This window comes from Perca fluviatilis, chromosome 21, assembly GCF_010015445.1.
Source record: "Perca fluviatilis chromosome 21, GENO_Pfluv_1.0, whole genome shotgun sequence".
In the NCBI taxonomy this organism is placed as follows: domain Eukaryota; kingdom Metazoa; phylum Chordata; class Actinopteri; order Perciformes; family Percidae; genus Perca; species Perca fluviatilis.
This window is the reverse complement of record NC_053132.1, coordinates 18,141,464-18,163,559: the sequence shown is the minus strand read 5'-3', so window position 1 is coordinate 18,163,559 and position 22,096 is coordinate 18,141,464. Positions and strand designations below refer to the sequence as shown.

At 40.3% G+C, this 22,096-nt stretch overlaps 1 protein-coding gene across 5 annotated transcripts in view; it reads right to left on the bottom strand.

Annotated features, from left to right (window-relative positions):
• Positions 1-59: 59 nt before the first annotated feature.
• rhbdl1 (rhomboid, veinlet-like 1 (Drosophila)) overlaps positions 60-22,096 on the bottom strand; it is a 44,067-nt gene continuing 22,030 nt past the window's right edge. For all 5 annotated transcript variants that reach the window (XM_039787717.1, XM_039787716.1, XM_039787718.1 and 2 more), the window contains 3 exons: positions 8,828-8,928; positions 6,855-6,915; positions 60-5,465 (listed from right to left, as the gene is read on the bottom strand). In XM_039787717.1, coding sequence (XP_039643651.1) covers positions 5,194-5,465; positions 6,855-6,915; positions 8,828-8,928 — 434 coding nt within the window. In that variant the 3' untranslated portion in view covers positions 60-5,193. The remainder of the gene's footprint in view (positions 5,466-6,854; positions 6,916-8,827; positions 8,929-22,096) is intronic.

Below are 22,096 nucleotides of genomic sequence, written 5' to 3'. Positions count from 1 at the left end.
AACTGTAAGTTGCAGCACAATAATGATTGTGTGCCTAAACACACTAAAAAAAGCAGTAGGATGTTGCCACAGTATTGTTCTTTATTTATATTGTTTCTAAATTAAAGCAAAGTACAATGAACAGTACAAAATAAAACAAAATATATTCATATATATACAATATAAAATGGTTCCGTTCAGAACATTTAAAAAGTACAATAGATTGTGAAATAATTAATGAGGACTTTGATATAAATTATCCACATGTAAATTTAGTTTTCCTTTAGTTTCCTCATGATCGAGAGAAAAATAGCTTCTGCTTTTTCTTTTTGTAAACGCTGTGTTGGTACAACCTCTTGTCTGGTCTGAGAAATTGAACCTCTTAAGCTTGGCACCATTTTTATCAATAAAAGTAAGCAGCTCGTGAAAAGCTACCACAGCAGCACAGACATTACTTCTTTTTTTTAATCTTTAGAGGGAAACAACTAATTTAAAGAAACCACCTGTTGATATTTGCATGACCTCGAGGCGCTCAGGCAGGTTTTGTGAACATGAAAAGAATCTATACCAAAGCTAGAAACTGTGAAACTAAGACTTTAGCGACGTTCTCTGTTACAAACCACAAAATATACCCTCATCTCTAGAAACAAACCCTAAATGCATTTACAAACTATTGTATGCTTGTTTCTAGCTGTGGTAGACAAAAATCTGTGTTCACTTATCTTCATTAAGTTCAATATTGTAGACTGTATATTTTTAGCATAATGGATAGTTGTTGAGCTATGACAACCTGCAACCATCATCATTCACAGATGCACATTTAGTCTGCAGTGTCCCATCCAGTTTATGTTATATCTTACACATTTTATCGTATCAATATTCAGGATAATTTGGGAACTAAAGCCAAATGTCTGTACCTTTGGGGTCCTAGAAACCAGCATTTCAGGTACAATGTCTTTAGTCAAACCCTTGTATGCACTGTTGCTGTAAGTACAATTCCATCTCTGGAGCTACAGTAGCCTGCTTTACCTGCACAGTCCTGCAGTGAGAGTTACCCATATACTGTATATCTAAGTAGCAATAAACACTAAGAAAAGGCAACCTGGCCGGCTTGTTGGCGAGCAGCTGTTCAGAGCAGCTACTGGATATATTAACAATTTCAGTTGTTTGCACTGCGGCTTCTTTCTCTTATGGATTCTATGCATGATCATAATACACCGTACAGCTGATGGCAAAGCAGCTTTTTCTGCCCGGTGCTTAGTTCTGGGCGGATATATGATAACAAGGCATTGGGCATAACAGCACAATGGATTGGCATAGGGAGGTAAAAAAAAAAAACTTTAAAGAATGTTTATGGCAGTAGAGAATATGGCACATGCCAACATGTCAGTTAACTACATTATAATAAGTGCAACAACAAAAAAGGCCCACGTATAATAAAGGAACAGGAAACAGCAGAGAAATGTCAAGTATGCTGCATGTTTGAATCAGATGAGCACAGAAATGAAGTATTTTGTGTTCAGCCACATCCAGGTGGGTTAATGTATGAATGAGACTCAAACAAGTTGGCACGACATCATCTCGCACCACACTCATGACTGTATAGAGACCAGTCAAGGGGGGGGCATTTGCATTACCCACTGATAGATTGCATGTTATTGATAGTCTGCTCATATTCAGCTCATGCCATTCATCACTGTGCCTTCCTTATACTGTTGAAAACAAATGTGTCACTCAGAAGACAGCAATTAAATTAACATCATGCAGCCTGTCAGAACCACTTATTAAAGGATGATATCCTGTTTACGGTCTAGCTTTGGGCTCTGGTGTGTCCTCGCATGAGCCATGCATCATCCTGACACTGGAGGTGTTGGGAGAGCATGTACGCTGCTGCTGAGGTTTTTAAAAAGAGTGCCAACACTGTTGTTTCTGCTGTCCCTCACAAACCAAAAACCACCTGTCAAGCCCGAGGATTTGAGTCAGGCCTCTATCACTCCTGTCCTCTAAGATGCTGTCTGAGTGCAGGAGAGGCTTTTATCAGATGAATGTGACTTTGTTTAGAAGGTGTGTTGGGGTTGGCTCAGGGCCAGGAGATTTGGTTTACAGAGAAGTAAATAAACTAATCCAGAAAACTTTACCCCTCCACCTTCTTATGTAAGATACATGCACTGCTCACTTTCTCTTCTGTTTATGATGCTATTGTCTGCTTTCTTTTCAGAAGATACTTAATTATAAATCAAACACCCGACATTTCCCTTTGTGTGAGGAGAACTCAGTTGGGTATCTGTTTTAGGGGCAACAAGAATTCACAAGCCTTCAATTTTAGTCCTGCATGTACTTCCAGGAGGGGTAATATTCACAGTTAATGTGTTCTACAAAAACATAGATATTACTAGCCCTTTTTACAACCCTTCTGGGTTCCTATGAATCTTCAGTTAAAGAGGTGCATTAACCTCCGCCCAGGCATCCTCTTTATCTTCATTATGAGCTAACAGGGTATGTATGCATTATTAATCGAGGTATTTTTGCCATCCCAAGCAATATTATTTCATAGTATACACAAGAGTTTCTATCAAAGATCCATTATTATACATATTGGCTGATCTTTTTTTTTTTAAATGCATCTGAAAATGGCTATTTTTCTGGCTATTTCATACCGATTTCCTCATTTAACATCAAGTCTCCTGTTACTATGACAGTTTCATGTAGACGCAAATGCTGAGAACTGTATTTATGACCAACTATCAAAATTGCCAAATGCATAACTAATTTCTTTCCCCAGGCAGCCAGTGGACATTCAAATGAATTATTGGAACGTAGCATGAGTAAATGTAATTGCTTTCCTATCCTCAGCTTTCCAAAAAAGTTTAAATCACTCTAGAGATAATATATGACAGAAGCTCTGTCCATAATTTGTTATTTGCAAAAGAAGAGCTGCAGTGGGGCATCTGCACACTGCAGGGGAGAGTTTGGAGATGTGGGCACTTGCAAAATGAAGCTGCATCATCGACTACAAACAGGTTGGCGTCGAACAAGTTGTAAAAATGTGTCTCGCTACCTGAAAATATCTCAAACAGTCCAGAGTTTCATTTTGTATTTGCACAGTTTGTCTTCTTTCACCTCACCTGTTGAATATTCACAATAAAGAAATTATGTCACACACACACACACACACACACACACACACACACACACACACACACACACACACACACAGAAGCTACCAAACAGCAAGTTTTAAACCAAAAAACATATTTTTTTCCTCTTCTTTTACCCTCTCCAATTAGTTCTGTCTATGGCTTATTTTGTAAAGCACTAAAGATTTATAAAATCAAGTGAGCTTGAGCCATTGGTGGTCATCTAACAAACCAGGGGATTCTGCCTCATAGACTATTTGTCAAAGCCATACAGGAGTTATCAGAAGAACAACAATCATAGCATTTTGCACCATTTGAAATTTTTCTCTTTTCCCCTCAAAGAGAGAGAAAGAAAATACAAATAAATATACTCTTGGTTATGAACATACAATATACACATCCACTATCAAATGAAAAATGGGGACAACTTAATAACACTCTTTTTTTTTCATTATAGGTACATTCCTTTACAAAAGTATACAGTCCCTAAGAATGAGAAACTGAGGTATAGACTGGGCCCGACGGAGAGACCCCAATGCCCTCTGGGACATGAAGGTCAGAGGTCAGATGATGACACATCCGTGCTCTCCCCAGTTCAGTCTGTCAGAGCGAGAACAGGCAGAGGCCAGTGTGTGTGTGTGTGTGTGTGTGTGTGTGTGTGGTGTTCTTCTCTTCGGTTTGTCCAAGTTAACCTACAGGAAGACAAAGGTGAGAAGTGTGTGTGTGTGTGTGTGTGTGTGTGTGTGTGTGTGTGTGTGTGTGTGTGTGTGTGTGTGTGTGTGTGTGTGTGTCTCGCTGAGAGCCACAGAGCATGACATGGCATATTTTACATGGTGCGCCTAGCAAGTTGGTGGTTAGTGGGACACAGCAACAGGAGGAGTTCACCCACTTAAGTGATTAGCATCCAGGAAACTTCAGCTGACATTTTCTCATGAGCTTCTTTTTCTCTCCTCTCCTGTCACGCGGTCACTTTCATTTCCCATCTTCCCGTCTTGTCTGTGTTGTGTGAACTATGTGTCTGTATCCACAGTGTAGGTATAATGTCATGACAATAACATAAAAAAACGCATGTCTTCTAATTTTTCAAGACCCCCATGAAGTGAAAATGACAGATAAATCTTAAGGTACTCATTGACGATGAAATAATCCACATAAAACTTGCATTTAAAACTTTTCTCCTCCCTTTTTCCTCCTTCCTGTGGTAAAGCCATTTGCACTCGGGGGCAAAGAATTTTGACTGATGTCTTATAATCGTGCTGGAGATCCTTCTTAGCAGCTCAATTTGTTCTATCAGTTGTTTTTTTGTTTTTCCATCAGTGAGCCAGCAATTTTGCAAAAAGCCAGTGACCTCTGTGAGTTACAGCAGGGCTGGGAAATCAAAAAATCATATCAGCAATCATATTTCATTAGTGCTTCTGTATTTTTTTTTTAATTGCTGCCCCCAGAAATAAACTTTCTCTTCAGTCAAAGCAGCTTCAGCTTTGATTTGTGGCACAGCCAAAGGACTCAGATGCAGGTGTCTACTCTGCTTAAGTGCCTTTAAGCAAACCTCCATGAAACATTTCTCAGCGTTGTCACCATTGCAACACACACTCCTACGGTTTTCCTCCCTTTAATTCTCTTTCCCTTTCACCACAGACACGCGTCATCAACTCTGATTCTTCTTTACGTGTATGCAAGATGCACTCAAAGAAACAGCTGTTCAAAAAGCCTCTGATATAAAGAGCACAATGGCTAAATGCTCACTGAAAGGTTAGTGCTGGTAATGTGGATGAAATTTCAACGTATGTATAAAAAGATATAATGCTCCTCAAAATGGATCTGAGGAACGTTCACCTGTACGTGTTGCTACTGTAATCCCTCTTTAATAAAAGAGACATATTTCTTTGATTTGCAAAGTATCTGTAAAAAAGGATTCTTGGTTGATTTTTTAGTTTCGAATGATATCATATCATTTCATTTGGGTTTAACTTTAGAGGAAATATTAACGATGGTCAAAGGGGAGCCTTTGTTTGGAGCAGGGTTGGAGTCAGTATGTATGTGGGGGAGGACCTGTTGAGGGAGGGGGGGGCCTTCATCAGGGAGGCGGCGGTATCTGCACCCCCAGCAGCTCATATGCAAAGATGTTCCAGAAGATGGCGAAGAGGAGAAAGGTGATGAAGGAGAAGACGATGACCCACCAAGAGCACTGTTTCTGCAGACTCTCCTCATAGCTGCGCAGAATCAGCAGCCCCATGCTGATACCGACCACGGCCCCCGATAGGTGTGCCATGAAGCTGGGCTGGGGCCCCGAGGAGGGCAGCGGCGGTGAGAAGCGGAGCCAGACTGCACGACCCACCTCCGAACTCACTGCGGAGGATAGAGGAGAGATGAAAGACAGAATCTCAGACAGTTGTGGACAGGAAACGGGGGAGAAAGAGGGGAAAGACATGCAGCAAAGGGCTGCAGGTTGGAATTGAACCTGGGCTGCTGCGGTAAGGACTGAGCTTTGGAACATGGGGTGCACACTCTACCAGGTGAGCTACCAGGGCGCCCCAAGGACAGAATCTCTTTAGTATCTGCACATGGCTGGTGTTGTGAGGTCATCAGACCAGGCTATGCTTCTGTTCCATTGTTATGGCTTAAAAGAATTATTCAACCTTTTGGAGAAATTTGATAAGTGGCTTTCTGGCAAAGAGTTAGATGGGAAGATTGATACCACTCTCATGTCTGTATGGTATATATCAAGCTACAGCCAGCAGGTGGTTAGCTTAGCTTAGCATCAAGACTGGAAACAAGGGGAAATAGCTAGCCTGAAAAAAATCCACTTTCCTAAATTCAAGTACATTTAATAAATTTGAGTGTTCAAATGACAAATCCAGGTCATAAAGTCATAGTTAAAGGCCATGTTATTGGTTACATTGGCATGCAACTTATTTGGCTTTTCCAGTAACTTAAACCTCATTTAAAATCATAAAATTTTTCATCATCCTAAGAAAAGGAGTCATTTGTATAACCATGTTTAAAGAACAGGGCCTTGGACTGAGTTGACTTTATGTATAAAGATGAGCTATACTGTGTAATGTAGTAAGTGTTCTGCAGGCACAGAAAGGTCACAGGAGGATTTAAATGGATCTTTATGCTGAAAATTGCTTTCAAATGTTATTTGCCATTTGTTTGTTTGTTGCTGCTTTACCAGTCTCATTCGCTGAAGGAATACTCAACAAACCAGAGGAAATGTTAATTCAGTCTTCAGAGTATCTCACACAAACAATGTGCCACATCTTATGTGGAAATGCTGTATTTTTGTACAGCATTTCTACACGTTTGTTGTTTGTAAAACACAGAAATACAGCATTCCAGCAGAAACTTGCTGCTCTCTCAGTTTGGAAGGCGTCAGGTTTGGGACAGATGGAGGGAACATATTGCTCACTGATAAAAGTCGCAGTGTATCGGCCCTCGTGTGGAGAAAAAGGACAAGTGGTAAGACTCAAATGCTTTGAAAACAAAGCAACATGTCCAATCAGCAATTAACAAAGAGAAGCATGAGTAGCATGTCTGTTGCTCAGCTTTGCAAGTTTTTTTGAACCCAACTCAGATGATAAATACTCCATGTTGAACTGTGAACAGAACATTAAATATGCTGAAAATGAAAGGTTATGCACACTCCCTATTCAATGATTGAGCTGTGAATTCAACATTAATAGCAACAGCGGGAACAGAAGCACAGCGCTTTGAGAGTAAATCTGGACAACTTACTGCAAACTAGCGCCAGGATCATGCGGAGCAGCTTGTACGGACAACGCATCCCGGCCCAGTTCTGCAACACAGAGCGAAAGTGTCTCGTCAGCACAAACAATCACACGACACAAACAACCAATGTGTATATATATATATATATATATATATATATAAGTATATTAACAGCCTGAGAACAAACGCCTCAGTTTCTATCCTACAAACATATTTAGACCTGAAAGAAAGTCAATCTATATCCATAGGAGAGAGGAGGAAGCACTTACACTTCACACAGATGCGATTATACACCTGGCTGCTTTCCACTTACTGGTTCCAGCCCAGTGGCACTCCATTAATTAGAGCTCAGATAATTTAACAGAAGGGAAAAAATGGGCCAAGAAATAGTCGACGTGATTCTCCGGGGGAAAAAGAACAATGGCATTCTAACTTAGAATAACACATTTGCTCCCCAGGATGAAAGATTGCAATTCTAACCCAATAACATCCCTCCTTGAGTTCTTATTTATGTGAATATGACCCAGGGCCAGTGTTTCTCCTCTTTACTCACAGCAGAAAAAGACCTGGTGAATAGCATGTAAAATAAAAGAGGTGAATATAAATAAAAACCTTACATTTAACATAAGTGAGGAGTGGCAGCGCTTGCAATGTCACAGTATTTCCACAAATAAATGATTAATATCATTGAGGGGAGAGGTCAACACAGTACTGCAGAGGACAAGGTCTGAGCTGGCTGGGATGTGGTGTTACTGCTCTCTGACGGGAGGCAATTTACTTTGACATGCCTTCACTCTCACATGAGGAGAAGGGCAATCTTTAACCAAACGATAGCCAATCCATTTTACACATCTTGTTATCACACTGCTGACAATGAAATGGAGAACTGCTCAGGGGATCATTCAGAGATTCAAAGAACGAGTGCTTTCTGTTCAGAAGACACAAATATAAAAACTCAACATGTAAGAGGTAGTTTTTCTTTAAAAACACAAAGAAGTTAAAAGTTGAATTTGTGCGCTACATGGTTCCTAAATGTATTCTGACAATTTAGCTGGAGCTGCATGACTTCTGGGGAGTCACGTCCACAGCAGCGCTTGAAACTTCACTGAACCTGAAAATGTCTGCTGATTGAAACGGATGATAATGTTTGATGGCAGATGGCCGGGAATTTACTGGGTTGAGACCGGACGAGGTTTCAAGATTTCCTTCAAAAAACAAAAAAAAACCTAATCAAAGCAGAACTAAGACGTGCCTTAAAGGATTTCCCAGCAACAAACATCAAGCGTATCAGACCAAATAAACTGTCTGTTAGCTGCTACGAGCAGTTCTAGTTCAAGAGTCTTTGCTTTGGGGCAGTCTGTGCACTTTGATTTCTATCCCTGCTGGCAACAGCAACATTAGTTAAAGTGATTTGTCAGATGTAACAGCGCCTCGAGAGTTGAAGAGAATGTGGAAGGCATTTCACATACAGTATAAACCTTGTGACATAAACTTGCACAAATAAAGTTTTATAAAAAGCTCTCAAGCAGCATCAAGAGAATCCTCTACTTGTTTTTTTCCCCCCAGTGGACACACATAAACAGTCTTAATAATTAATAGAAGTGTCTGAAATGCCAGTGCACTTCATTGATACAAATGACGAGCACAGTGAAAACATGTTATGGTGGGGTGAGCTACTCATCAAGTTCAAAGAGCTTTTCCAAATAGCTCACAAGGAATATTCAATGGCATGTTTCCAAAAGCTGCTGGGCAGTAAAAACTATTTATCACATTGATGTGATCCTACTGTAGCAGGGAAAACCTCCAACACACATCTATTGTACAAAAAATACATATTTAAAATATATTTTTTAAGGTGGATTATTACAGGTTTTAACAAAACGGTGTCCATCTCACACCATGCGGATGGCTCTGACATTTTGTCTCCAATGAAAACCACTTTCAGACGCAACAATGGAGGCAATGATAATGACAGTTACCATGACGACGTTGGCCAGATGTGCTGAGCACAGAGCGTAGACCCCTCCGGAGCCCCCCACCACTGGAGCACGCATGTCGGTGATGGACACTGTCAGTGAGCCTGCAGAGAGTCAGAGAAAGAGAGAGAGATTAGGAGCATAGATGTTAGAGAGGGAGAGCATGCAATGCTGGGAGAAGAGTGTGTGTGTGTGTGTGTGTGTGTGTGTGTACACACATGGTTTTAGACAGAGAGCAAAGGACAGCATTTTAAAGCAGAGGGGGAAAACAAAGGGAGAGTCAGATTACTCATTATCATGCTGCAGCACAAGTCACCTTCCTCGGAGCATTTTTCTAAAAATCTCTGAGTAAAAATACAGGGACTGTGCTATATCAGCTGGCTTTCACATGCCTTTTAGATTTACATCTAGAATACTGTACATGACAGACACACGCACGCACGCACGCACGCACACACACACACACACACACACACACACACACACACACACACACACACACACACACACACACACACACACACACACACACACACACACACGTTCTGTGTTGTGCACAGGCTTTTCCTGCATGTAAGCAGTCTGCTAAAACTGCAGCTGACTAATAATATTAAAATAGTGAAGGATGAAATGGAATATTTCCTAATCGAATTTTCCTTCAGGACGCTGCAATTAAAACAAGTCCATCTTAAAATGATCTCTGGTCAAAGTCAGGCCAGGACAACACAGGCGAACCTCACTGAAGAGAATACTTTCCAATTTGTGTACTCTAAAGATGCTTAGTGTTATATTCTTCAACAAAATGTAATCTGGGATATGTGGATATGGACAGAAGCCAAATGTTATGATTAAAAAGTTATAATATGAAAAGTACAGTGGTGGTCGTGGCGGTGACAAAGGCATGAACATTGTGACATACTATACTGTAAAGTGATTGCAGACTTATATTCTATATTCTATATGTTAAGGAATTGATACGGTTGTGTATGAACAATTAATTTTATTCAAGCAGTTATCTAGTGTTGAAAGCACCTACAGTCCCTGCACACAGTTGTTTTCAATTTCTGCGGCTAATTAGACTTTTAGTTGGGTTTTAAATTATGTGATGTCACCAAACTCTATAGATTAATCACAGTAATAACGATGTAAACTATAAACCGCCCTGACATGCGCAACAAACCTAACAAGAGACTGAGGGAGCTGTCAATCAAGCACAGTCTATACACACCCATACAGTTCTGAGAAGAGGTCTAATCAGGTAACAAGTGAAAACACCTCTGTGGGTGGACTATAGCTGTGAGAATGTATTAACATGAAATCTTTGGAAAAACATGGGGTGCTTTTTTTGCCCAGGACAGCTCAAGACAGGAAAGTGGCAGAGACAGAGGGATGACATGAAGCAAAGGGCCGTGGGTCGTACTGGAACCCCGGCCGCTGCGCTAAGGACTGAGCCTTTGTACATGGGTCGCACTCAACCAGGTGAGCTACCAGGGCGCCCCGGAAATAACATTTGTGAAGTTTTATTGGCAGTGACATTCCAAAGTCGTTTGATCCAATATTGTTTGTATGTCATTTTCAAGTATTTGATGCTATGATAATTATTATATAGTATATACTGTATAGAATTAGTATGCATACATTCTACCAATACATTCCTATACATTCTATAAATGCAGCTGAATTACATTATGGTCTGTAAATGGACTGTTTTTATATAGCGCTTTTCTAGTCTTAACGACTACTCAAAGCACTTTAACTTTTAGTACAGGAACCATTCACCATTCACACACATTCATACACTTTGGCCGAGGCTGCCGTACAAGGTGCCACCTGCTCATCAGATAAACATTCACACACATTGACACTCCGATGGCGCAGCAGGGATCGAACCACCAACCTTCCGATTGGCAGGCGACCACTCTACCACTTAGCCACAATATTGGCCTCTAGCTTACTAATTATGCTTCCATAATTAGCTACTGAGGCTGTGGTGGTTCATAAAAATGGGCAATTTATATGAAAATGAAATTCTTGATTCTTTAAATCCATTGGCTTTTGAAGTGTATTCTGCTTTTGATAACTATGTGGGCATCTACCATTCATACCATTTCAATGAGTAAGGCCATTTAAAACCTCTTTAAAACATTTCAGAAAAAAACTCCTCTACCACAGATTTAACCAGGTATGAATACTGAATGGCAGTGCAAAATGGTAAGTTCACAATGACGCTTTTGCTCTTTGAATTTCAGGGACTGACACAAAAATGTATATATATATATATATATATAAACTTAAAACAAAAAGTAAGGAAATTTGTGTTTGGTGGATTATTTCTCTGTGGTAACGATGCTTTTTGGCAATAAATCTTATACCGTTGGAAAGCCTGTTTAGTTCCCTTTCAAATGATGCCCCATTTGTAAGGCACATGCATTTGTGGGATGAGCAGCAGAGCTCAGTATGTGGGTTGCGCCCATGAAAAATTTGCCAAATTGTCTCTGACAATGCCAAACAGCTTTTCTTTGCTGTTGCTATTGACTCTTGTTTTGAGCTTCTGGTACCCCCAGGTGCTGACAATCAGGTCCCTGATTCTGCAACCAGTGGCTATCCCATATCTCCACAGTCTGGGACCAAACTCTATCCTCCAAGATAACAATGCTCGTCCCCACAGGGCGGGTTTTATCAGAGACTACCTCCAGAATGTGGGAGTGGAGAGGATGGAATGGCCTGCCAGCAGTCATGACCTCAACCCCATTGAACACTTGTGGGATCAGCTTGGGCGAGCTGTTGGTGCCAGAGTTACCAACACAACCACGTTGGCTGACTTGCAACAAATGTTGGTTGAAGAATGGGATGCCATCCCACAGCAGTGTGTGACCAGGCTGGTGACCAGCATGAGGAGAAGGTGCCAGGCTGTTGTGGCTGTGTATGGTTCTTCCACATGCTACTGAGGCTCCTGTTTGTGAAATGAATACATTGTTAAATTGCCAATATGTCTTGTTTCTTCAAACTTCAATCATCCAATCCACCAAACGAGTCAATGGCAGAATAAGCTGTTTGGCATTGGCAGAGAAGATTTGGCAAATTTTTCATGGGCGCAACCCACATACTCAGCTCTGTTTCTCATCCCACAAATGCCTGTTCCTTACAAATCGGCCACCATTTGAAAGGGAACTAAACAGGCTTTCCAACGGTATAACATTTACTGCCAAAAAGCATTGCTACCACAGAGAAATAATCTACCAAAGACACATTTCCTTACTTTTTGTTTTAAGTTTATATATATAAATTTTTTTATCTTAACTCATCTATGGGTAAAAAGGTTGAATATATAGGAAGTTAATCTGCAGTTGACTCAACGATGGGGCTATTTATAAATAGCCAGACAATTTGAGACAATTTGAAAATAATGTAGTTTGAAAAAATAGGTTTAAAGAATACAGAATGTGTTGCTTTGTATTGTAAAATAGAATTTTAACCTTTGACCCTTTTGCGCCATTGATGAATTTTGATGGACTTGTGTTGAAGCTCACACTGGTCTGCAGCTTGCTGTGTGTGCGTTCTCAAAGTTAGAAAAAGATTTTTTTTTGTTTTTGTTTTGCTATATCCATTAATAAATGAGAATAATAAAAACATGCCAAACAAATAGGCCTGGAAACAGACTGTACAGTATGTAGCCAGCAGCTGTTTTTAGCAGTGTTTAAAGGTGTATAGATAGATATGATCCTGAATGCAACATAGTGCACCTGCCACTGCATTAACGAGGTTGCAGTGACACTATAAAGTAGGACAGAATTCCAAGCAGGAGAAATCACAGTTGCAGTTGCTCGCGAGGACAGCGTCAGCAACTGTTAATTATGCAAATGAGCTGATAAGGGAAGCGGGGAGGGCTGATACAACAAAATAGCCTCTTTTTAATCACAGTTGGGGTTTGCTGGAGTTGTGATCTCAGATCTATAATGCATGTTGTAACATTCATATTCTGTGTGTGAGCGCGCGCGTGTGTGTGTGTGTGTGTGTGTGTGTGTGTGTGTCGTGGTACTGCACAAAGTAAACATCTTCTAAAAGAATGCCTTGTCAGCCCGTGGTGGCAGTGATGATCATGAAAAGACAGATGGTAATCAGAGCGCGTTCCTGAGTCATTCATCTCTCCTCGCTCCGACACCTATGGGCTGTTTTACGTGGATTTATGGGGTATATGAAGGTTGGTGCTTCAGCTACAGATTTGAGGAGATTCACAGTGCCCCATTTTTAGTAGTTCCACAAAATTGCAATTACACAGTGTAGCATACAGTATGTGGTCTCTGATCTCTTCAAAGTGAAGAAAAATTGAATTGGAGCAGCATCAACATCTGAGTTGGTCCGGAGATTAACAACTTCTTTGCAGTTTATTTATTACTTCAGAGCAGTGGAGCTGGGAGATATATCAATGAAATATTTATAGAATAATATGAGTTATTTGGCCTGGGGTTTTAGTTAACGTAATATAGGGATTTTGGTTAAATTAAAGTAATTTGCTGCTCTTAAAGATTTAGTACAATTACAGTAAGTGACACAATTTGATTGCCTTAGCAAAGTGAATATCAAAGATTACTAATTTGGACTAAACCTTTGGTTGAAATCTTGTAGTAGATACTGTAGGTGTTAAGTAAAAATTAGATACTTTTAACATCTTGCTGGTTGTAACTGACAGATACTATATTTCTTCCATAACACTGACATGTTATCAAAGTTGATGTGGTTATGTGGTATTTAGACAGAGAAGGAGCAGCATTAGCATTCTTTTGGAGCTGTTTTTGGCCTTCTGACGAACATAAGTCCACTCTTCACTCTCCATTTAGTAGGTTTTTCGCTCAACCAACTTCTGTGGGAAATACCTGGCTCTTCAGCTGCTGAATGCTCCACTAAGTTCCCCAACTAATTGCTAACTTAGCTAGATTTGTTTGGGTGATGTTTGGAGCTAGTCTTTTTCAACCATACTATTACTAGCGCTGTGGGAAGGAATCGTAACAGTAAAGTTGTGGGCTGCAAAACCAAAACAATATGTTAAAAGCAATAAGTTATAGCTCCCTATAGCTGAGGGGAACTGCTGCCTCTGGGGATATCCTCTGTGGGTTCATCACTACTAGCGACCCCCCCTCTACACATTACACTTGATCCAATGTTAATATAAAAATGACGGTTCAAGCAGCTTTAAAGAGCAGTGAAGTGGGCTGTTTGGTTTCTAACATAACACCAGCCAGGACCACCTCTTCTTATGAGACACACGTCAGGGATGTGACACCGCCATCTGTGGGTGAGGAAGAGGAGAAGACAACCTGAGACCTCCGGCTCAGAGGAAGAAAGGGGCTCCACAGGGAGGAAACAAACTGCTCTCTACTCCTGCTCGCTCTGCTTTGGCGAGAGGCTCCCAAATACAGTATGAATATTAAACAGTCCTGTCATGTGGGCTCTCCTGCTCTGGGGGATTTAGGATTTAGAACTCTCACACTCAGCAGGAGCTGAGACGTGAGGTGTGGCATTATTTTAGCGCAGAGCTGACACATTCCATCTCATGTACAGATTATTTATTGACGCCATCCTGAAGTCATCATCAACATCCTCAAATCTTTTTGTGAGCTTGCAACACCCACAAGTGCACTGCATTGTAGACATTCAAAATTATGTACTTTGTGTAGAGTATAAGTAAACCACACACTCAGGGGGGCTATACTCTATCTACCGCAGTATAATCCCGATGCAGCTCTGAGAACTGAGCCTGTCTGTCATACCAAACTTGCTACACCATTACTGTTACTCCAGGCTGCCCTTAAGCTATGGGTCAACTTTGTATTTTTCTCTCAGGGATAAGGTGCAGACAAGGGATGGTAAGCTGATCTAAGGCCAGGGTTTTGCAGTGCCTGAGGCTGCGCTCTCTCTGTAGCCACTCCAGTGGAGGCTGCGCTTGAGCACAGTAAATGTTGCATTAAATAAAATCCTTTAATCCTTAGAAAATATGCCTCTGCAAAAACACTTACAAACCGTTTCACTGTCTGCTTTCTAGGGTTTTACATGTGGGTAGCTATTGACTGTGATTACTGAGACTATTTACAGTCTATCAAGAGTCCCTGGAGAAATGTTGCTGATTTCTGATGATCAAATTTTGTTTATTATTATTATTATTATTAGGCAACAAAGGATTTAATGGTGAACATATTAGATCATCTTAGCCCAGGCTTTCTATCAAAAATCAAGGAATTTGGAGGAAAACAATTTGGAGATGTGCTTCAGGCGACCCAATGAATTAAAATCGTTTTGTTTTCATCAACTCCGGAGGGAAATATTTTGATCTTTAGCTGCTAAATGCTCCACTATGGTCATCAGGTAATTAGACATTTTGTCTATCTGTTGTTTGATGCTGGACAGGCAGCGTACAGTGGGTTTATCAGAGTAAAACAACGCTGATGAGAGCGGTGAGACTGAACCAAAAGAAGTTGTGGAACGGACAACCAAAATGATGAGATACGAAGCTCCGTAAAGCTGATGGGAACTGCAGAGTCAGGTGATATTTCTCTGTGGGCTCATAACGTGCGACCCCTTTCCCATTACACACCTGACCCATTGTTAATGTAGAAACACTGATTAGAGCGTCTTCAAAGCACAGGCGCCATAGTGAAAAAATGTCTAGTTCTCTGAGGCTTTAGTCAGAAATTCGATGGAGGATGTAATCTTGGAAGAAAAACTACATATCATCTAACACTTAAAGTGATGGTTCGGAGTAATTCACCCTATGGTCCTTTGCACCATGACCTCGAGCCAAACATCCCCCCAGAAGCTTTTTTCACCTGGGTCTAACATTGGGAGAGTTAGTGTAGAGTAGCGTTATCAGCTGAATAGCTTAGCACAGAGGCTAATGGACCCACGTTTGTATCTGGTAAATTACCCCACTAATAATGCCCGAAATGATACCAAACGTCTACAAGTAGTACAAATAGGTTATGCTCTCATAAAACGATGGATTGGAAAGTTTGCAAGTACACCAGAAGTTTATGTAAATAACACTTGCCTGCTGGCTTCTGCTCTCTGCTGTTGTTGCTACTGTAAGACGAGTGCTTAGGGCTGTCTACAAATTACAACACCGAAAAGAGATGCAACTAAAATATTTATTAATTTAATTATTATTATATAATTATATTTTAAAGTAAGTGCTGTAGTATAACTAGCAGTAGACAAGTAATAATTGAGGTAAGTTTGGAGACATTACCTTATTTAATCATTGAATTAATAAATATTTTTGTTGTAACTCTTTTCTGTGTAGTAATTTGTAGACGGCCCTAAGCACTCGTCTAACTGCAGGTAGCAGCAGCAGCAGCAGCAACAGAGAGCAGAAGAGAGCAGGCAAGTGTTCCTAAACTTCTGGTGTACTTACAAACTTTCCAATCCATCGTTTTATGAGAGCATAACCTATTTGTACTACTTGTAGACGTTTGGTATCATTTCGGGCATTATTAGTTGGGTAACTTACAAGATACAAACGTGGGTCCATTAGCCTCTGCGCTAAGCTATTCAGCTGATAACGCTACTCTAGCTAACTCTCCCAATGTTAGACCCAGGTGAAAAAAGCTTCTGGGAGGGTGTTTGGCTCGAGATCATGGTGCAAAGGACCCTAGGGTGAATTACTCCGAACCATCACTTTAAGTTGTAAAGATGTCGACCAGAAGGATGTCTGAGAACCAGTCTTACTTGAGTAAAGGTACAAGTATCTTACCAGAAAAAGACTTTGGTAGAAGTTAAAATCACCTTTTAGAACATTACTTGAGCAAAAGCATCTGATATTTATTGTAATTAATTATCAAAATTAATTTTCTGATACGTAATGTTCTTAATTATTGGAAACAAAAGAAAAAAAAACTTTGATTATGAACTTTATTGTGGCTTCCTTTCAGTAAAGCATAATATTCAGGGCTTCCACGCCTTCTTAAACATCAAATTCAAAGCCTGACAAGAACGGAAACATAGTTAAATATTTTTGTGAGGAAGAATCTTTCACTCTAACATTTCTTGCAAGTAGCAAGTAACGAAGATGGGTTACACTTTACTTGAAGGTATCTAAATAAGAGCGACATGACACTGTCATGAACGTGTCATAATGATTATAAACTAGTCATAAACGTTTATGACATAACGCTTCTTTTAGTAAGTGTCATTCGGTTTTTGTCATGACAAGTTATGATTAAGGTTAGAGTTAGGGTTAGGTTTAGGGTTCATGTGTCATGAACCCTAAACCTGTCATGACAGTGTCATGACAGTGTCATGTGTTCATGACAGTGTCATATCACGCTTATGTAGATACCTTCAAGTAAAGTGTTACCCAATGCTTAGGGGAAATGTAGTGGAGTAAAAGTATACATTTTATTTAGGAAATGTAGTGGAGTCAAAGTAAAAGTTTCCAGAAATATAAATAACGAAGTAAAGTTCAGATACGTGAAAATTCTACTTAAGTACAGTAACAACGTATTTGTACTTTGTTACATTACAACACTGCTGAGAAAACGAATCTGCATTTCTTGGTTGGTCAGCCAATAAATTACTCAGGAGAGGACAATTAAAGGACAATGTGTGTGTTTATTTATTCAGGTGATTTAAAGTCAGGATTGGACATAAGAAAATCTGGCAACCTACCGCTGTGCTTTTATTCAGTCTTAGGAATAAGCTATGAAGAACGACCTCCCACATGTATTTTGTCATGTTTTATTATGAGACATGAAAGAATTTCTAAATTTTTTTTTAGGATTACTATTTTTTCTTACGTAAAATATTTCAATAGAAGCTCAGCTCACACGACAGTGTCAGTATGGGGAAACCTCTGCCCGTTCTTGATTCTGTGGGATTGGTGCCTTTTAGGTTCAAGTTGCAGTATTTGTACACACTTGCCTCAGACAGATCTATCCTGTATGCATTAAATCTTGTGGCCCTGCACAGAGATGTGCTGTAGTCAGCACTCCAGGCTGCCTCTGTTGGCTAATAAACTGGGGAAATGCCTGATCAGATTTATTTACTAAGCACAAATAACAAGCGAGGGAGACTGATGGAAAGAGTGGGTGAAGTGAGTGCATGATAAAGGGTGATACAGAAAACACACTAAGAGTGCAATCATGCAGTTTTTTTTTCTCTGTTAATTTGTAAAAACTCTGCTGCTTAATTACAAGAGAACTAGGGCTTTAGTTAAGTTAGCTTATCATGATGGAGCTATTTGTACCATTTGCTTTATAGCTAAAAACACATCAAGTAACAGATAAATCAGTCCACACTGTAGTTTGTGGTTCATTTTGTTCGGCCAGGTTTCCTTAGGTTGAGAACCTGCTAACTATCAGACGTAAATATAACAATAAACCTTGGATTTTGTAGTTGAGTGAACACAGAGACACAGTTTCACATACAGTATGGTGATAGAGTTATGTGGTGCCACCTCAGTCTGGATACCATTATTTGACCTGTCTGTAGACTTAAAAATTGGCTGTATGTTAGCACGGCCATCACAATTAGAACAACGTTCAATTTAGACTGATATAAAAGACAGGAATTCTTCACAATTGAAACAACAGAACCAGCAAATGTTTAGTATTTTCGTTAAATAAATGACTTCAACGATGTATTGATCATCAAAATAGTTTTATATTCATTCTGTAGCAACAAACTATTCCACTAATCATTTATCAAGAAGACAGGATATTATTTGATTTGGGAAGGCAACTTAGTTTAGCTTTGGTGAGCAGACACAGTCTGCAGGTGACCAGAGTAAAAATTAGTAAATGTCAGGGTGACTGAACTGGAGGCAGACCATCTGTCTATATGAGGTCTTTTGTCAAGTCTATTTGAAAAGCTCATAGCTTCAAATGTCATTTAATAGAGTGCCGTCCATTTCAGACTAATCTCTACTATAATAGTGCAGTCAGACTGAGGAAGCTCTATTAAAGATATTTTCCACCTGGGAAGTAGATGGACTCGTCTGTGTCATCAAGACAAAAAGAGATAAGGGAAATATCATCTCTGATGCTTTCCTTAGAGTGGAGCAGCATGACTCGCAATCAGTCCTCATCCAATCTAACATCTCCGCCCATCTCGTGCAACATTAATCAGGACCTCTCTTGTCTACATATATAAATATAAAAAGGGAACAACCAGCGGCATCAATGCCAAACTGTGGTCTGGAGGAACGAATACATTTAATCAATTTCCCAGTGTGCCAACATGGCCACTGTAAACACACCTTGCCCTTGGTTTCCTTAGAGATTGATTCAGTTTATTCTAACAGTTTTCTGCCCCGTCCAAATTTGCCACATGGGGAAAAATATGATAATATTTATGCTACCCCAGAGCCCATGGGGCATCAGGAAAAATCAATAGTCTCCACAAGTGACATCTTCCGAGCTGCTGAGAGGAGGCCACTCAGCACAGCACCAACCATGAGTGGAAAAGTATAATCATATCGGAACTGGATGAGCGTGTGTGGGCATATGAGCATGCCTTTAACTGAAGAATTAAAGAGACAACATTTTGAAATTAGTGAGTGTACATGCAAATACGCCTGATGCACCTGTAATTGTGTATGCCATAAAAAGAGCTATTCTTGTCACGACCAAAGTGGTTATCACTCTGTTCATCTAACAAGCACAATAGCTGACCTTGGATGAAATGACTCAAATTCGACATCCCAAAGAAAAAGAGCCTGAAATTACTTCCTGTGCTCAAGGTCATGAAGTCACAGTGATGACTATAGCGAGCGTGATGTGCTTCTTTATCGGAGAACCTTGAAACTAAAAACCAAAGTAAGTGTAATTTAAACTGAGCAGAGAAATAGCCTCCTCTTTTAACTCAAATAGAGTGCCTGAAACAAATATTGCCGCTGGATAGAAGATGCAAATAGACACCCATAAACACAGTGGGCTCGCTCCACACAAATGGGCTACCTTCAATTAGGCTGCATTACAGTAGAAATATTCATCTTCCTCGGTGTTGTTATCAGTGAGGATGCAGGGGTGGTTGGGGAGGAAGTGAGATAGGTGTCACCTAGGAAAAGTTGACTCTGGGGTTGGATTGGGGGGGTTGGGAATTACCATAATCACGCTGGCAGCCTCTGCAACGCACCAAGGTCACCCTGCCTCCTCAGTGCTCAGTTGAGCTCGGCACCAGGCGAGTACATCAGAAACACAGGACCAGGCTCCTCAGCGCTGTACACAACACCAGGATCTGTTCAGCAGTTCAGCGGTCTGCAGCTAAGCGTTGGCTAAAAAGACAGAAATCTTGTGTGCTGACAATTGTGCACGGTCTCAGCCACACACGCCACCAAAAGGCCTTCAAAGTAAGAGTGAGCAAGAAATAATTGGTATTCAGCTGGCAATGGCAACACAAGGGCAACTCCACAGCTCTCTCAGTCCTAAAAATGCCTCCTGCTTTCCACAAACCTCCTCAGAGTCACCTCGAGCCAATCAAATCATTGCGTCGTTAAATATCTCTACACCAGTGCTTGAAGTCAGGCAGAGCCAAAGACTGAAAGTCACATTCCTCTGGCGCTGAGAGTAATTCATCGAGCCCTCTGTTCTCTGATGCTTCCTCTCTCTGTCAGCATCGGTTTATCTAATCTGATACAACTTTGCTCCAAGAAAAACTCCCATACCCCCCCAAAAAATCCAACACTGCTCAGTAACTTTCTTAAGCAACACTGTGAATCAACTTTTTTTATACAGCTTTCCTGGTGTTAGCATGTAGCTAACCTTACGGTTACATGTAGCAGTGGACTGACCGTCATGGAATATATAGCGGCCCTTTCTACAGTGAAAAATCACCAGTTAAAGCTTATAAACTAAAGACTACACAATCAAACATGTTCCAGCAGGAATGTGATCCGAAATTGGGAAGAAATGTACAACATCTGCAACCATGATTAAAGGTTTCCCTGGCGTTGGCATGTAGCTACATGTAACAGTGTATGTAATGTAAACACTGCCGGGAGCAGATGACCATAAAAAGAAATCCAGCACAGATTGACGTCACCTCCAGCAGAAAAAGAGTTGTGTTGACTGTGTGAGGTTTGTGATCACAGTGATTACTTTTACATACATTTCCCTCATTATTTCGCCACTTTTAGTATGAACAGCCGACATTGTAAACATCATGTATATGACAGAAAAGTAGCAAAAGCATAATAGGTCTCCTTTAAAATCAATGTTACCAAATTGGAAATTTAACATCCAAGTAGTAAAGCTCTTATTTCATTTACACAATTGAATTTATTGATTTTAACCTTGTAGATTCAATCCCAAAGCTGTATTTCTAGGCTTTTGGGATTTCCGTAGAAATCCCATAACTTGCAACTTGTGTGCCTCCACCAAATATCAAACATCAGCAAAAATGGATGATGGACAAAGTCACTCTTGGCCACGCACCAAAACCCTCTATTCACTGGCAGCAGATATAATCATATTTACCCTGCCTAAATATGTGTAGTGTGCTTTCAAAAAGCATCAATCCTTTACATAACAGGAATGGGAAAGGTAGTGTAACACAGGCAAAAGTAAGCCTGAAGACTTCCATTCATTTACAGACTAAATAAGCTTTTATTAGCTTGAGAGAATGCAGAAACAGTCATCCGGCTAAAATTAGGACCCATGATACAGCCAGTCTCATGACCGCAGCGGAAAGCAGACACTGCCGCTGTCCTCCCTGATACCAGAACAACATTAATCAACTGCTGAAGAATTAAACAATACATGTAACTTGGGATGGAGCTTTTAAGTAATGACAACATCAGCTAGCTTGCAAAAATGAGGTTATACTGAGATGCAGCCATTTATCACATTTCCATTACAATTTTCCAACAGGCTACAAACGCCATCAGGCCACATGTATCTTCCTCCTCTTGACTGAGGATACCAATAAGCAGCGTGAGCATAGTGCTTTCTAAACACTGGCTGGCAAGTTTATTAAGGAGGAGAAAATCCTCCATTGGTCTGTAAGTCCATGGGCTCTTAAGGTGCTCAGTTACATCGTGAAACATCTCAGGATTTACAGGTCAGTTACTCAGGTGCATATTTTTTAACCTTTATGCAGGGGCAGTGGTAGAAGAAGTATTCAAATAATGTACTAAAGTTGTATAGAAGTATTATCAATGCAGCTTGATCAACAGAAAAATGATCAACAACTATGCTGAATCGATTCACTGTTTCATAACAAATATGAGGATTTGCTAGTTGTCGTTTCAGCACAGAACCTTCATCAGAGCTTTGTACTAAAACA